General features: G+C 37.6%; 1 protein-coding gene across 1 annotated transcript in view; it reads right to left on the bottom strand.

Annotated features, from left to right (window-relative positions):
- The window catches only part of LOC150110580 (cilia- and flagella-associated protein 43), a 258,702-nt gene that overhangs the window by 4,253 nt on the left and 235,676 nt on the right, over positions 1-18,773 (bottom strand). The window contains exon 10 of the mRNA XM_090401995.1: positions 14,874-15,116. Within this exon, the coding sequence (XP_090258121.1) occupies positions 14,874-15,116 (243 nt within the window). The remainder of the gene's footprint in view (positions 1-14,873; positions 15,117-18,773) is intronic.

Here is an 18,773-nt window from a genome sequence, read left to right as displayed (position 1 = left end):
ACTTTGATCCAGCCATGTGAAAATTGTCAGGGACTTTAGCAGTTATGTAAGAAACAACTGATTTCACAATTTGTTTGAATATAGTTTCAAGTTTAATTTATACATTTTTGTGGAGGAGGCCACATCCTCAATCTCCCATTTAATTAGTCTAATTAGACTGAATTCTTCAGATGATCTTATGCAACACTGAAACATTTAAACATCAAAATTAACTGAATAATATAACCTGAAGATATCCTGAAATATGTAGTTTCACCTTTACAATCGCCCTACATTTTAGCTCAAATGAAGATTGAATTTATTTAGCTGATCTTAAATAATAACAGACACATTCATATTCTAAATATTATTGAAATTAAGTAATGTGATTTATAGAGGTATTAACCCCCCCCTTACACAGCTTCAAATAAATTTCATTGCAACTGGTTAAACAAGGCAACATACATGTATCAACAGAGAAAGTGATTCCTTTGTAACTTAATCCCTTTTATTTTAGTCAAATCAAGATTAATTTAGCAGGGGACCTTCCACAACTTCAGAAAAAATTATATTCCAAATTTCACTGAAATTTGTTGATATATATAGTATTTTAGCATTTGCAGAGGTGCAATGTAGTGTCTTCAACAGAAAAGGACACCAAGGTTTTTCTTGGGGGGGGGGGGGGGGGCTGAGGAGGCTAGTAACATGTCAGAAAATGCTAAACGTGGAAGTCAGTCCAGTGAGGTAAAAACAATAACAGTGCTCAAGGTATTGGTTATGGAGGATCTTATAGCTTGAAACTGAGTTCTATAAGATTTATCCAATAAGAATGAAGATTGATGTGTACTGTCATCAACAAAACTATGAACAGAATTTGAAGTCAGTATGAGATCATTTATATACAGGCAGAAAAAGGTGGGTAAATATATATATATATATATATAATTTTTTGAGGTTATAGCCTTTCGGCTGTTTAGAGGCAGCCATATACACCACCATCTAGGAGAAATGACTATGAGCAAGGTGGTTTCTTGTTGCCTTCCTTGTTATATGTTGCCGTACCATATCCTATGACTGTAGCCTGTGTGTTCACGGGGCCGGTTTGCCTGCTTGCAGAATAAAAAAAACCCAGATGAACTGGGGAGGGGGGGGAACCCTGCTGTCCACACCCAAATCTGGGTAATTTGTTGTTGCTGCTATGTACTATTCAGCCATTTTCAACTCTTAGTAGGATAATCACAACCATCCATGCTATTGGTGAGATTTGAACCTACAGCTTCTTGGCAGGAGAGCTCATATGCTAACCACTAAACAGGCCTGCCTCGCTGAAATAGGAGTGTGCCAGTTTGCCTCAAGAATTCTTGAATCACTTGGTGCTAAGCATGGTACAATGTTGTGAGAGCTGCACTGCAGTTCATGGTGAACATATTTCATACTGAAACATCTCTCTGCATAGTTTTCAGTAAGCAGTGTGCATTAATTGCTTAACTATGTACATGGTAAATTTGTAACTTTTTCCAAAAACATATTGCAATTTAATTTGTATGAAATTATAACACATTTCTTGTGTAATATAATTTATTAGTATGCTAGCAATAAATTTATTTCCATATTTAGCTGTAGTCATGAAAATTTTTTCATATAGGTAAAAATGTAGTCTGTCCTAAGCTTTTGAGCACCAGTGCACATTAACTTCTGTTTAGTGATTATTGCCTCCAAGGAGCATTCTGTCTTTATACACTCTATAACTTTCTTATAAGATATTCTTGAAGATCATGGAATTATTAATGGTCTTCTCCATGTCATAATTCAAATGAATCAATTCACTTTCTGTCTTTTTTCCTTAATAATACAGCTTTCTCATCAATCCATCACTACTGGAAATACCATTGTTTTGACAATTCTAACTTTCATGGCCTTACTCACACCTCTTTCTTTCATAATTTTTGTCAGGTTTAACATAGTTTTTTTTTTTTCCATTACTATCCTTTTTAATTTCATCTTCACATTTATTATTACAAAGACTAAAATCCTAATTAGGTGCCCTCTATGCTTTTCTTTTTTTTTTTAAACATAGAGGGCACCTAATTAGGACTTTAGTCTTTGTGTTGTTGCTACAATTGTTCAAACTAGTCCCATTTTTACACCATGTTGTTGTAGCCTCGCATACTGTGAAAAACTGTGTTTTGTGCTCTGAAGATGCTGGTTATAACACCAGCATCTTCAGAGCACATTGTGAAATATCAGCAATAAGTCAATAAATAATTATTTACTTATGATTCTGTGTTCTAATATATACCATCAAAATTAATCAACATTTTCTGTAAATATTTCTCTCAGTATGGCTTCACTGAACTGGCCACGATTATTCTCTGATTTTCCAGTAATAATGTATGAACATGGGCACCTACTAGTCAAACTTAATATATAGTTCAGCTCCAAACTCTTTGAACCAACTTCACATCCACTTCCTCTATTTTATTATTATTATTATTATTATCTCAAGACCCCCATGGAGTCAAAGACCCATTCAGAGGTCCCTCTGTCATATACACAACTCGTCATACCACAACTTGAACACATTCAAATTCTCTGCAGAAGCACACTCTCAGGCAAGGCATTCCAATCATTCACAACTCTTCATGCAAAAAACCTGCTTCTCATTCCCTTGCTCACACCTTCCTTATATAGCTTCCAGGAATGACCTCTTGTTTACTCACAATCTTCCACCATTTTATGAAAAACCTCTTCAATCTTGATCCTATAACAACCTCTTACCAACTTGTACTTCTCTATCATATCACCACTCTTCCAGTTATCCACTAGATTCTGTAAATTACATCATCTCAACCTCTCTTCATATTCAACATTCCAGAGATCAGAAACTACCTTAGTCAATTGCCTCTGGACCCTATCCAACATCTCTTCTTCCTTTTGAAAATCAGGTGACCAAATCTGTGCACAGTAGTCCATATGTGACCTAATTAAGGTCTTATATAATTGAACCAAAATCTCCTTAATTCTACAAGTCAGAATCCTCCACATCATTCTGAGAATTTGTTGTGTTGTCCTCACAATTTTGGCAATGTGTCCTCTAAATTTCAGATCCTTATCCACCATCACCCTAAGAGCTCCTATTTCCACCACCTCCAACAATATATATCCCCAGAAAGCATAAATTATAAATCCCATCTTTGTTTCCCAAATCTTAAAACTTTATATTTTCCAAAGTTAAACTGACATCCCAACTTTCAAGCCATTCATTCAATCTATTGAAGTCTTCTTATAAGGCCAGAACATCTGCACTACCCCCCTCATAGTTTGTCTGCATCCTCTACAAACAACTGTATATTCTCCAAATTTTCCCCAGTATCATTATTAACATACAAATTAAACAGCAATGGCCCTAAAACAGACTCCTGAGGCACACACTACTAGTGAGTTCCTCTTCTGGGATAATGCTCTGCTGTACACAACTTGCTGACCCTTATCAGATAGCCGATCTCCCATCCAATGGACTAGTCTAATATCCAACCGAATCCGCTCTATTGTTACTATCAACTTATCATGAAATAATCTCAGTAGACTGCTATATCCATTTCCCCTGTCCAAAAAAGCTGTCTCCTTATTATTATAAGTAAGTAGATTACTAAAACAAGACCTCCCTTTAGGAAATGCATACCATCCATAAAAGATAACACCACTGTTGTCAACACAATTCTGGATTCTGGTTTTCACCAGCCCCTCTAACACTTTGACCACAACAAATGACAGACAGATAGGTTTGTAATTCAATGCTTGAGTTCTATCATTTTCCTTATAAAGCTGCACAATCTTGCCTTCCTTCCACTCCTCTGGAACTTGACCCAATGTAAGAGTCGCATTAAACAAATATGTCAAGGCAGATGCCAACTCCCTGGCACATTCCTTCAAAATAACTGGTGATATATTATCAAGTTCCACAGCCTTATTAACAGCAAGTTTGCTTGATTCCCAATATACCTCTTCCACACTCATAGTTAGACTCTGCTTCTCATCTACTGCTCTCAAACTCTCCATGATGTCACATTCACAAGGATGAAAGACCTTTATGAACTGTTCTTTAAACATCTCAAGTATATCCTCTGCAGCAGTTGTTCTTGTACAGTTGTCTCCAGTCAATGCCATTCTTCAATTATCATTCTTTTTTTTTGCTGACTACATATCAAAAGAACTCCCAAGGATTTTTTTAAAAATTCATTTGCCCACATCCACTCATATTTCACATTTGCTACCTTACTAATCGAGTCACCTTCCTTGTCTGTTCTTTGTAATCTTTGTGGAATTGATTATCTCCACTTAATCCTCTTCCTTTTAATCCTTAATTCTTCTCCTATGCAAAATCTCTTCATTCATCAGGATTTTTTTAAAAATTCATTTGCCCACTTCCACTCATATTTCACATTTGCTACCTTACTAATCGAGTCACCTTCCTTGTCTGTTCTTTGTAATCTTTGTGGAATTGATTATCTCCACTTAATCCTCTTCCTTTTAATCCTTAATTCTTCTCCTATGCTAAATCTCTTCATTCATCCATTTCACACCTACCTTATTTAACCTTCTGCCTGTTGTTATACATTTAGACATTGCTTCTACTAGACAGTTCTTGAATATCACCCAAACAGCACTGATCTCCTTCTCCCCCAACAACTCCTCATTCCATGCTACACCTGCAAACTGTCTCTTGAGCTTCTCATAATCACCAGTGTTGTAGTTCCACATATACCCTTTCATCACAGAAGTCCTCACACTGCTAGCAATCATTTAGGTAATCACTTCATTTGACACCTCATGTATAATAACATCCTCTGATGAGATGATGAAATCCAACACCCTCAATCTTCATGTGCCCTCTGTTACATACTAATTGAAGTAGTCTATATTGCCATAATTAAAATTTCCCATAATGATCATCTTTTCTTTATTTGCTTGGCTAATCTGATTATACATTTAATGATCACTACCATCCACACTGCCAAGTCTATAACAACATCTGACTCTCCACTGTATTCATTGTATTCACCTCTAATCTCACAGCATACTGCCTCAAAAGCACTATCGCTATTTCCCTTTTGCATCTCCACCTTTTATGGACAGAACTCTCTTTCTATTATCAATAGCACTCCACCTCTCTTTTTACCCTTTTTATCTTCACAAAATACATCTTACCTTTCCATTTCTATTCCTATCAGGATGTCATCCTTATCCAACCATGTCTGACTTATTCCAACAATTTTGGAACAATGCAACCATTTCAATTGCCTTGTTTCTTTTACTTCTAGCATTTGTATACAAACATAATAACAGTTCATTCCTGGATTTCTAACATGTTTCACTGATACCACTTATTAGATGTGACTTCATCATACGTTCCTTGAGCCATTTCATTTTCTCCTTATTCATCTTAGAACCTTCTTCAAATCCAAATGTTTTCTCTTGATCCAAGGTCATCCCCCTTACCTTTTTGTGGATAAATGGAGCATGAACTTTTCTCAAATCCTCTTGGAGCATGAAACTTTCTCACATTGTGTACCCCTATCCACCCTTAGTCTAGCCATTTCTGTGTTTTTCTTGTATACTTGTTCTCTCATTCTTTATATTCATGCTACCCACTTCTTCATTCATAAGCACCACTTCAATCTCTTCTTCCTTACTCTCCCACTGTTTCACTTCACTTCTTCTTGATCAAATTCATTCTCTGCACTCATTTCTCTACCTTCCAGCAGCAGACACTTAAAACACCTCACACCAAAACTATTCAAATGCAGTCCATCAATCTTATACAGTTCAATTCACCCTTCAAACTAATGTACATATCTCTGTTCTCTGGAACAGTCTTCTCTGACAAATAGAACCTCCAAACATTCAAGAAAATGAACTCATTAACAGAACCGTTTTTCTCTCTAATCACTTGACTTCACATGGAATGGTTGTGTTATAGTATATGATACATGTGGGATTGATAGTAAAAAGTATTCAGTATATATATAAGAACAGTAGTTAGTCAGGGGAAATCAAAGAGAGTTCTTTCTTCATGTGCCACAAGCAAATAAAGAATAATTACAAGAGGGTGACATAATCAATGATGGCAGAAATGTGACCACTGCAGAATTTAGTGGAATGATTTTTAAAAGGACTGTGCCAGTGTATTTTACACTGGGATGAATGATGTGATCTGCAATACCCCATTCATTCATTTGACACCTAGCTTATTCAGCCTTAGACTTTCAGGATACATTCTGATACATTCAGGGTCGCTGTGGAGTCTAGAGAGGATAATGATGGGTATAGAAATAGTGTAATTTTTATGCATTATACTAATGCCAGGAGTATCCAGAATAAAGGAGAGGAATTGGTGGCACTGATAGCACCAGCCTGGAAAAAGATTATTGGGATCACTGAGACATGCTTGACACAAGAGGATATAACAACAAGAATAGAAGTAGCAGGGTACAGCATTTTTTGGCAGGATAGAAAGGGAAAGCATGGTGGTGGAGTACTGCTTATGATAAGTGACAATTTATGTCCTCTAAGAGTGGAGGCTTTGGAAGGCAGTGACACTAATGCTTTTGAAAGCATAATGGTGTGAGGTAGAGATAGGCAAGATGGGATATTTAGTGGGGTGTTGCTACAAACCAAGGAGCACAGAGGGTGGGGGCCTGGAGAAGTTTAGACAATTCAGCTAGGCAAGTGCAAGAAGAATGATTGTTATGGGAGATTTTAACTACAGCAGTATAAATTGGGGAGTGGAAGATGCATGTAGCAATAAGGGAATGGAATTTCTAGAATTCGTGAGGGACAAATATCTTAGGGCAACATGTAATAGAGGGAACAAGAGGTCAAGAGTTTTGGATTTAGTCATAGCATCAGAGGAGTTGATAATAACTGAGATGATATCTCTCCCACCAGTTGGAGAGAGAGTGACCATGTGGTTTTGACTTGGAAAATGAATAGACATTCAGGAGTATCAAAGAAAGGGGAACATATGTGGAATTATAAGGCAGGTGATTATATTAGTCTTAGATATCAACTTGGGGAAGTTTCATGGAAGGAGGAATTGGAAGGCCGGGATATCATTAGTGCATGGGAAATTATGAAAGAATATTTGTTAGCAGCAATGGTAAGTTGTATACCACGAGTGAAGAAGAGGACACAATTTGGAGTAAAGTGGATGACAAACAATATTAAACAGGAATTGCATGTGAAAAAGAGGCTGTGGAAGAGATACAAGGAGACAGGTGAAGAGAAGTTGCATGAAGAAAATAAGACACAAGCCAGGAGAGTGACTAGTATGAAAAGGAAGGCGAAACTGGAATATGAGAAGAGATTGGCCCTAAGATCCAAAGAAAATCCTAGGGAATTTTTTTAGCTATGTGGCCAGTAGGAGGAGAAATGATGTGGAAGAATGACATTGTTGGATAAAAATGAGAATAGAATGACTGATGCAGAGGGCATAGTGGAATTGTTCAATGAACACTTCAAAATGTTCAATCAACATTTTTCAATTTTTTTGGACAGACTGCATCATGAAAAGTTGGTGCACTCAGATGAAAAGCACACTGGTTGAGTATCTTTTGCAAAACCATTAATCTCTGGGAGTTGGAAACTCCAAAACATAAAAATTGGATCACAACTCCGACCAATAGAATACAACATGGATTCTCAAAAGACAAAAATACCAAGCTGGCATGACATAGCCTCCACTTCCCCCTTAAGCTCAAAGACTGTCGAAACGTATTACACCCCGTTATTCCCACCTCTGATCTTTTCCCATTGTTGGATCCTACTTGTTCTTAATCTGTACCTTGGATCCGACATGATTACTATTACAATGTTCTTAACTAATTGATAAATTATAAGTTGATTTCTAATTCAAATATAAAGAAAATTTATATTTAAAGACTGCGCCATTTTATATCTGAATTAGTTCAAGAACTGAAGAAAAATCAACTCCCAACTATCTCTCCTTTTAGGTGTTGATATTGTATATACTGGCCGAGTATATTTAACTTATTTATCTCTCCCGCTTTGGTTCGAATATTTTATGAATGGTGCAGTAAAAGAGATTCAGGCAAAACACAACTTTAGATTAACAAAAACAAATATTTAATTTTATAATCACAAATTATACACTTAAGATCAAAATACTAAATAAGTTATTATAAACACTTCAGCCTTTCTGATAATACTGTCATACAAACTCAGACAATGGTAAATCTGTTATCTCTAATACAGTCTTCTCACAGTTCTTTAAGTTCCAAATACGACAAAAATTGCATTAACACTTCTTCACAAACAAACACTTTTAAATTTACACTTCAGCTAATTTCCGAAATAGTTACTGTTAGTATAGGGATATTCTAGGAAGAAACACACTCATATCTCTGCATAGGAATATTCTGCGAACACTTTTTGTAACTGTATACACTTTAATCAATTAACAGAACTCATTTAAAAAAAAATCTTCTTAGAAATAACTGGATTAATTAACGGTCACAATACACACAATCAAACGTTCTTGCACAGATCAAACCGCTTGCACTACATTTGACATCACTTAACTAATTCAGTGTTCTACTAACAACTCTTGTACTAAGGTAACACACAATAATTCCTTAACTTGAAGTTTAATATGCACAGTTGCCTACTCCTTCAACATCAATTTAATCCTTTAGGTACCATAATTCTTCCGCTATCATTAAACTCAACTTTGTTGCCTCTAATTATTCTCTAGTTACTTCGTGCTATGCTTCAAGTTTCCATGTGTCCTTGAAAGGTCGGCCCTGAAATTAAATCTCAACTCAAGTATTGCTAGTCTATTTAGTAGTCACTCAGCTGTTTTCCGTAGCTATAATTGTTATTCTACAACTTATTAGTTAACTGCCTCTCGACTAGTAGACTTTATTTAGCTGCTTGAGTGACTTGACGACTCGCTATTATTGCACTGTGATTCCAGAATGCTCCGATTCCAACCTAATGCCAATCTCTCTCTTATAAATCTCTAATGCTCCCCTTTTTCAGCGTTCCTCGCTTTTTATATCCGTTCTTCCCACCTAAATTGTTCGCGTGATTTCTTTCTAAAACTATTTTCAAAAAACCTTCTCACGTGGTGTTCCAAAAATGTGCTCGCTCACTTACAAAGGTTTCCATGACAACCAAACAAAATATAATAAAATTGAGGTATTGCATAATGCTAAACTTCTACAAACAGGAACAAAATAAGAATATTTACATTTCAATTAATGCGCAGTTAAATTATCAAATACAAATTCTTATAATATTAACATAGTAATAAATAAAATAGCTTAATAATATTTAATACAGTCTTTTCATTATTAATACATATATCCTTGATTAAATAATTAAATATTAGACAAAATTAAGGTAGTTATATGAATATTAAATTGTAAAATAAATTGTTTACATTAAATAATATTTACACAAGTCTTGCTTGGTATATGGTATATTATGTTAAATGTGAATGAAAAAAAAAAATATACAAAACAATTTCATTCACAGTTTAACACCATCATATCATTCCCCTTCCCCCAAAATTTCTATCTTTCACCTCTCTACCGAAGAATTCTCTGCCCACCTTGATAAATAATAATAATAATAATAATAAAATGGGTTTAAAATTCACAACCCTTGCCTCACCGATAATTTTCCAACATTTCTTTATTCCCACATTTCCAACCCTGCTTCCTTTCAGACATACTTTAACAGCAGATAAATATATATCACCATACACTGGATGCTACTGAATAAGAAGACAACCAGCAATATCCTAAAAAGGTATGTCTGAATTACTATTCCTATATATTCTTCATATATTTGTCTTTAAAACATCAGTAATGCCCTAAAATTTGAGTAAAAAGCCAATGACATAAAAAAAAGGGTACTCCTAAACAAAAATAGGCTAAATAGCCATAAAAATAATATTTGCTTAAAGGAGTAACATAGAAATCTTTCCAGAAATAATACCTACATTAATCTGATGATTGTTCATTTCTTCCATTAAAAATTTCAGCTGCCCATCCCATTATATCATCAGGAAAATGTCATATGCAATATTTTATCTGCCGTACCGCTGAAAACTGAATTCCCATAGAAAGCAACTCAACCTCCTTTGACATAAAAGCTTGATTTTTCTCAATCACTTGCTAATCACTCTGCACTTACTGTGATATGCATAACATAAGATAACATAACATAACATAACATAACATCACTGGCCAGAAGAGTGAAGCAAGATGGTTTTTTATTTCTCATTGTCTGATAGAGATGAATTGAAGAGGAAAGATTTATGAGCTGTAAGCTCACCCTGGGGGGGGGGGCATGGAGATTACTCGGCGTTGCTATTATTTAGGATGGCTTTTGGCCTCTTGTGTTTGAAGAGGTCAGTTTCATCATAGCTTGCTGCATGTTTCACTAGATCGTTGGGGTATATAGAGATTTTTGAGAAGAATTTTGCCACTGTAGTTTGTAGGAAGGCGTAGATGTAAGGGATGTTTGTATCTCTATGCAGATGGATGGTTCTTACAAACCATGGTGCTTGTAGGATCATGCACAAACTGTTTTGCACTCTCTGTAGTTTGAGGATGTTGGTGTTGGATGTGTGGCTCCAGGCTGGCGATGCGTATGTCACTATTGGGCACCATGGTATGTGTAGATAGAGGAGTACTTTGATTCTAGTATTTAGCTTGCTTTTTCTGTTTATTAGAGGGTAAAGTTGTGCAATGGTTTTAGATGCTTTCGTGCATAAGGATTTGATGTGTGGGTTGAAAGTTAATCTTTTGTCCAGTGTTATCCCAAGATATTTTATTTCTATTTGCCAGGGGATTTTGGTGTTGAATAGATAAAGTTCCCCTTTGGGAGTTGCAAATCTTCTGGTGAAAAGTATTGCTATATTGTTTTGGGGATTCACTTGTAATCTCCCTTTGGAGAACCACTGTTCTAGTTTTAGTAGATTTTCTTGTAGTTTTTTTAGTGACGAGATGTAGCTAGTACTGCTGTGTCATCCGCATAGAGTGCTAAGATGGATGTCATTGGGTTGTGTGGGATGTCTGCCATATATATTGAAAATAAGATCGGTGCCAGTAGGGAACCTTGGGGAACTCCCACTGAGATCCATCGCTGACTTGAGACTGTTCCGTTTATTTTGACTTGTATGTGTCTGTCCTGGAGGTAAGATTTAATTAGGTGGACTATTCTTGATGGTATATCTGCTGAGATGAGTTTGTGTAGTAATCCAAAGTGCCATATCTTATCAGAAGCTTTTGCTATGTCGAGGAAGACTGCTCCAGTGTGCTGGTGCCAAATGTAGCCAGTTGTGATGTACTCAATTAGCCTGTGAATTTGTTGAGTAGTACTGTGATGTTGTCGAAAGCCAAATTGTTTCTTTGGAAGCATATATTTAAGTCATTTATTGAGGCTTGGAGTTTGGAGAGGATGATTTTTTTGGCAATTTTGCCTAAATTTGAGATCAGGCTGATAGGCCGATAACTTTCAGGCAGGTGTGGATCTTTACCTGGTTTATGCACTGGGACTACATCTGCGACTTTCCAATAGGAGGGGAAATAGTTGAATCTGAACATGCCGTTAATTATTGTGGTAAGATGTATGACTGCTCTTCGGGGCAGCAGTTTAATCATTCTATTTGTAATGCCATCAGGACCAGGGGCTTTTTTATTCTTTAGCTTCTTTATGACTTCATAGATTTCTGCTGGTGAGGTGGTTGCGGGTTTATTGTTGCAGGTTTCGGGGAGTTTTAGTGCATATCTGACCTAGCAGTGGATTTTGTAGACATGCTTGACGTCCAAGTTGTTGTATGCAGGGCTACACTGTTTATCTAGGTTATTTGCTATTTCTTCAGCTTTTTCTGCATCCGTGTGTACTAGGCCCCCCTGTCTGACTAGAGGGGGGGGGAAGAGATTTGTTTTTGTTTCTGAGGCTTCTTAATAACTTCCAGATGGAGTGTTTGCCGGGTGATATAGAGGCTAATTTGGCTTCCCATGGCAAGAGAAGCACTTAAAGCTCATTCCTGTGAGCTTTAAGTGCTTCTCTAACTTCATTGTTTAGTTTGGTGAGAATTCTTTTGTCTTGAGGTGCACCAGGTATTATGGTACCTTTTTCTTGCTTTGTTTTTGTCCCTAATTAAATCCATTATGTCTTCGGGAAGCCAATTAGGCTTAAAGGTGGTTTTAGTAGAAGTGACAACTTTTATGGCTGTGTTGATTTGCTGGGTCAGAGTTTTGACAGCATTTTCAATTTCTTTTATGGAGCTGATGTGAGGGACTGGTCCAATGTGTTCCGGTATAGAGCTTCCGATAGTTTTTTCCATGAGATGAAGGAATGGGGGGGGAGTGACAGTTGTTCTTGCTTTCCCAGCTGGAACAGGATCGGGTTGTGATTGGATGTCAGCTCATTTAAAGAATCTAGGCTATACTGTAGCTTAATATTTTGCAGGATAGCAATGTCAAGTATGTCAGCTGTGCCGTACATACTATGATGTGTTGGTTCGGTGGGGCCTGCCACAGCTGCGTAGTTTGAACTGGAGTAGCTGAAGAGGGTGTGGCCATTTCTGTTGGTGGTTCTGCTGTTCCATGCAGGGTGTTTCGCATTTAGGTCACCAGCAATGATGACTTGTTCTTTATTTGCCCAGGACGGCATCCAGATCTGAATGTAACAGATTCTTCGATGGAGGGTTGTAAGCTGCATAAAGTGTTAGTTTCCCAGCTGAGGTTGTGGGTACTACTATTCCTGTGAGCTCTAGATTTCTGGTTGAGGGGTTGTTTACAGAGTGGCGATCGATGTAGTTTTTTATGAAAATGGCGGTGCCACCGCCTCTGTAGTTTAATCTGTCATTTCTGTTGAGGAGGTATCCTTTAAGTTTGGGGTTGTCTGCTGGTCTTAAGTGAGATTCATTTATGAGGATGATGTCTAGGTTGTATCTCAGTGCAAATTCTTGTAATTCTAGAACCTTGTTTTTAAGTCCATTCGCGTTCCACACAATGATCTGTAGGGAATCTGGGGTGCTTTTGTTTTTATGCATTTATGAGTGCTGCTAGGATGGATTGAGTATCTTATAGAAATCTTTTTTTTTTGGAATCCGACATGGGATTTGATCTGCTAAAGTCCTGCAGCATATTCGCGAGGTGGTTTGCAGTGACGGCTGCTAAATTTGGGTGGTATTGTTCCTGAGTGGCTTTGTTGAGCGGACTACATCTGATAAGGTATTCGTCTGCAGTTTGTGATTTGCTACAATTGGAGCTTCTGGTTTCGGCAGTTGGTTCTCTATTGTGTTTTGTCGACCTCTGGTGGGTTGAGGAGCTGGGGCTACTGGTTTTTGTAGACTAGTAGAGGAGGCAGGTCATCTGTTTTTTGGGTCTTGCATACATCCTTTGTAGTTTGCTGGATGAGGGCCCCCTGCAAATTTAGCCAGGGTGGATTTTGGCTTGGTGCAGGTGTTTGTGGGGTGGCTCTCACCACATTTCAAGCACTTATATTCAGCTTTGCATAATCTCTGGATGTGACCACATTTTTGGCACCTGTGACACTGTCCTGATGAGGCCCTTTTTCTTAGTGGTTCTGGGCTGATTTTTAGCCTGCAAATTGATGTTAGGTCGTATATGTTTTTATATGCGTGGTGGATCTCTACTAAGACAAGCGGTATCGGACTTTTGTCTGCTCTGGTTATTCTGCTGACCTTGATGGGTGCTAGGTCTTCTGTATATATATGTGTTCTGGTACTCCACGAGGAATCACCTTCAGGCTTCTCTCCGAGTCGAGGGCGAAGGTGTGGTATTGTACACCTTTATTGTCTAGCTCCTTTGTGAGTCTGCAGTAGTCCATTATAGTGGCAGGCTGGATTTTGATGCCATCGTCTAAATTATTTGCTGCTGTGTATGCTATCTGTAGACTGGTCATGGTGGCCCTTAGTTCTGTACACCTGTTCTTTTCTCTTAAGATAACTGGGGGTACTTTCTCTTTAGTGGAGACAGGGGATCCAGAGTTGTGTCCGTCTTCCTTCATACTTTCATCTGTGGGTGGTTCTGTCGTCTGTGTTTTGCGTTTTTTCTGCGTATGGGTTTCTCCTTGGTCTTGGTAGGGATTGGAGACCATCAAATCCAGTTTTTTCTCTGTGTTAGAGGTGTCCTAGCTTTCCTTCGTCCCTTGTTGTAGAGTACAGGTTCAAGGAGCCTGGCCATTCCACTTCAAATTTTTTGAGGAGGCTTAGCGCCAGTCCTTTGTCTAGTGTTTCTATCAGGGAGTCCATGTCTATTTTGTTCATTTTTAAGTCTAGTAGGTGTTGATGGGGGGAGGGAGAGTGGTTCAGGCCCTGCCTTGTCCCTTTCTTCCACCAAGTGTAGACCGACAGTTGAAATCTCCTTCGAGAGGCGGAAGACAACTGACGGGCACAGGGCAGGGAACAGGAGAGGGCCTGTGGAACTTGCATGAAAAAGCCAAAAGCTTACCTTTACCTGGGCAGGTACTGGTAGAAACATAGGCTGTACGGTATTCACAATCACTTCACTATCTCGCTGGTAACAGTTCTTTTACTAAAGAAAAGCAGATTAATCCAAAGTTGAGAAATCAGTTCGTACTAATCTAACCAATGGTCTTGGTCCTCTCAATCTATCTCTACCTGTGATATGTACAGACCAGTATTTTGCCTTCATACTCATATAAACATCCTCTTCCCACCTTTTTTGGCAGGATAAATTAGAATTTTTTTAACATTATATTAACACCACAGAAAATAAAGAACTAAGTGAGAATAAAATATAATAAATATTAAAAAAAAAACCTCTTGATGTAAGGAAATTATCATGTTTACTTTTTTTTTTTGGTACCTTTTCTTGTATTTGTAGTGCTCTTTCTAACATTTCAATTTTAGCATTATGATCAAAATTTTTGTCTCCACCCAGAAAACGCCTCATATCTCTGGTTAATTTAAAGTTTTGTATATCACGTAATAGCTGCTGTAGATCCTCTTTTTCCATTTGAAGTCTATCTAGGTTCCATTGCAGCTGACGAATTCCAAAATGAACATGTTGACTTTCAATCATTGCTGCCAATTTTCGGTTGCCCAGTCGCTGATGGAATATGAATGAGAATGAGATATAAAATTATTATGGAATAAACTGAAAAAAAAATTATTTTATAAATTTATTCTGGAAACAGATATAAGTAAAAAAAGATGGCATATTTCAACTTTGATACAGTATAGTTAATGTTGCAAAACACTGTTACAAAAAACTGACTATAACAAATTATTGAAAAGTCCTGACCAAAGTACAACAGTCCCAATATTATTATAAAGAAAATTCACTATAGTAAACTATCCACTATAACAAAGTACTACTCCTGTGGTCTCTAGGAGTTTGTTAGAGAGCTGATTATAGATTAATTTGTTTCACATCAAAGACAAATGTAATAATCTTTCCATGACAAAATTAGGTTCTATTTATTTCATCAAGAATAAAACAGGTATAGTGGTTGGATTGCTGGGAATCACAACAGAATCTGCTATGGGTATGAGGCCAATGTACTAAATCTAGGAAATGTGTGTTTTTTCTGGACAGTCTGGCTTTTTTTACATGAGTTTCTGAGAGAAAAACCTCTGCCACCTCGATATGAGATCAGCTAACTTCACCTTTGTATGAAAAAATGATTATCAAGATTCTTTGTGTCCTGGACAGAATTCAAACTCAGGTCTTTCCACAAACAAAAGTCATTCTCAATACTGGCTGAGCTACATAGACTATCTTCAGGTCTCATAGTTCATAATAAAATGTGCACTACTACTACTACCAAAATTTTATGTTCTAATCCAACTTATGTTACAAAAATTATTATCATTAAGATCCAGTCCTACATGGAGTCAAAAGACTCACTGTGGGAGGTCCGTACTAGAAAACACAAAGTCTATGATACCACTCCTTGACCATTCTTGCTCTTAACACTCTGTCAGGCAATGCATTCCAAAGTTCACCCACTCTCCATGCAAAGAAACCACTCCTCACCCTCTTTTTCACAGCTAACTTCCAGGGATGCCCCTTGTCATCACTCCTTCCCCCTATTCCACCAAGCGAAAGAACTCCCCAATATCAACCCTGTAACTATCTCTCAACAGTTTAAATGTCTCAATCATATCACCCCTCCTTCTTCTTCTCTACCAAACCCTACAGTCCACATTCCATCAGGCCGATCATCATAACAAACAATATATAATCCTGAAACCATCTTTGTTATCCACCTCTGTAACCTTTCAACAATTAACTTATCCCCTTCAAATCCTAGGGACCAAATTTGAGAAGAATACAGTAGTCCAAGTGTGGTCTGATCAGGGCATTATACAATGGAATGACAACTCTGCAGGTCAGCATCCTCAGTATTGCAGTAATTCTCTGGGTTACCTTCAACACCTTTGAAATATGTTCCCTAAATTTCAGGTTTCTATCAATCACCCCCCCCCCCCCAAACTCTTCTTCTCTACTGCCTCCAACAGAGTATGTTGCATCCCATCCATGCATCTCAAACTTCAAGACTTTACATTTAGCTGCATTAAACTGAAATCCCCATTCATTTGCCCATCTGTCCAGTTTATTCAAATCCTCTTGCAGGGCTGCCACATCTGCATTATTACTAATAATCCATCAGAGCTTCACATTATATGCAATCCACTGACAATGTAACTGATATAAAGGTTAAACAATACAGGTCCCAGTACTAGTTTAAATAGCAGACTATACCTTTTTATCATCAACCACTCCTGCCTATCACGTTATTACAAAAGGCAATCATAATACTAAAGGAAGAGTGCCCCTTAACAAATCCATGTTGACTCTCCCATATAACATTATCCTCATCTGCCGAATGCTGTATATGGTACCTCACTAATTTTTTCAAGATCTTACCAACTACTGATGACACACAAACCGGTCTATAATGACACTTCCAGTCTGCTGCTGCTCTTATGCAATGCACTATCTTACGTTCCTACCATTCCTTTCATTCTTCCACAATCATTTCTCCTCCTATTGGCTACATAGCTACAAAAAACCCCATAGGATTTTCTTTGGATCTTTGGGTCAATCTCTTCTCATATTCCAGTTTTGCCTTTCTTACCATACTAGTCACTCTCCTGGCCTGATCTTATATTCTTCATTCATCTGCTCTCCATCACTCTTCTTATATCTCTTCCATAACTAACCTGTTTTTAGCCTGCAGTTCCTGTTTTATATTGTTTGTTATCCACTTTACACCAAATTGTGTCCTCTTCTTCACTCATGAAATACAGCTTACTATTGCTGTTAACAAATATTCCTTCACAATTTTCCAAGCACTAATGATATCTCATCCTTCCAATTCATCTCTCCATGGAACTGTCCCAAGTTGGTTTCTAAGAAAACTATAATCATCCATCTTATAATTCCACATATATTCCCTTCTTTTTGATTTTCTGCATGCTATTCATCTTCCAAGTCAAACCACATGGTCACTCTCTCCAACTTGGGGAAGAGGTGTCATCTCAGTTATAATCTGCTCTTCTAATGCTATGACCAAATCCAAAACTCTTGAACCTCTTGTTCCTTCTATTGCATGTTGCCTAAGACATTTATCCCTCAAGATTTCTAGAAATTCCATTCCCTTATTATCACATGTATTTTCCTCTTCTCAATTTATACTGCTCTAGTTAAAATCTCCCATAACAATTGTTCTTCTTGCACTTGCCAAGCTCAACTGACTAAACATCCCCCCATTCCTCACCCTCTGTGCTCCTTGACCTGTATTTACACCGCACTAAATATCCTGTCTTGCCCTCCTCTGCCTCACACCATATGCTTTCAAAACCATCAGTGTCAATTCCCTCCAAAGCCTCTGCTTTCAGAGGACATAAGTCATTGCTTATCATAAGCAGTACTCCACCACTGCATTTTCCCTTGATATCCTTTCAAAAAATTACGTACCTGCTACTTCTATTTCTGTTATTATAGCATCTTCCGTCTACTACATCTCAGAGATCCCAATGATCTTTGGACAGGCTGATGCTATCAGCACAACCAATTCATCTCCTTTATTCCGGATACTCCTGGCATTAGTATAAAGCATAAAAATACCACTGCATGCCTATCCTTACCCTTTCCTGACTCCACTGGACTGAGTGTTATCTGATGTTGTACCCCTTCACCCAAGCACCTATTCCCATAAGAGGCCACCCCCCTGCTACCATCCACCCTGGTACTTCTAGTTTCCCTGAATTGATACACTGACTCATTCAGAGAACAGCAATCTCTCCAGATGCCTACATCTTACTCATTTAAATGCAAATGGTCCCATGCATATAGTTCCTTTCTGTCCTCAAATGCCCTCCAAGCATAAACATATTTCAAGCCTTTCTTTTGACACATTCCAGCTACCATGCTATTCACTATTAATGCTCTTCTTCTCAGGTCATCATTATCATACCTTGGCAATACACATACACAATCTTCCCTCTCTGAGTTTTCTTCTGTACAACCACAACCATAAATCTCAGATACCTCTCACCACCCAATTTATGCTGCCTCTCAAGTCATTTGTGCCCATCATCACAATCATCTGATCCACCATTTTACCATGCTTAATTGCCATAGCCTCTCTTTCTATTGTTCTTCCAAGCAAACACTCCTTTGGCATCCTATCTTGCAAGCCACAGATCATGAAGTTTCCATACATCACACCTCTTCCCACTCTGTTCTATTGATTGC

Source organism: Typopeltis vanoorti, chromosome 1 (assembly GCF_054136105.1).
Source record: "Typopeltis vanoorti isolate ZY-2024b chromosome 1, IOZ_Tvanoo_1.0, whole genome shotgun sequence".
NCBI lineage: Eukaryota > Metazoa > Arthropoda > Arachnida > Uropygi > Thelyphonidae > Typopeltis > Typopeltis vanoorti.
The sequence above is the reverse complement of the archived record's forward strand: the minus strand, read 5'-3'. Positions and strand labels throughout refer to the sequence as shown.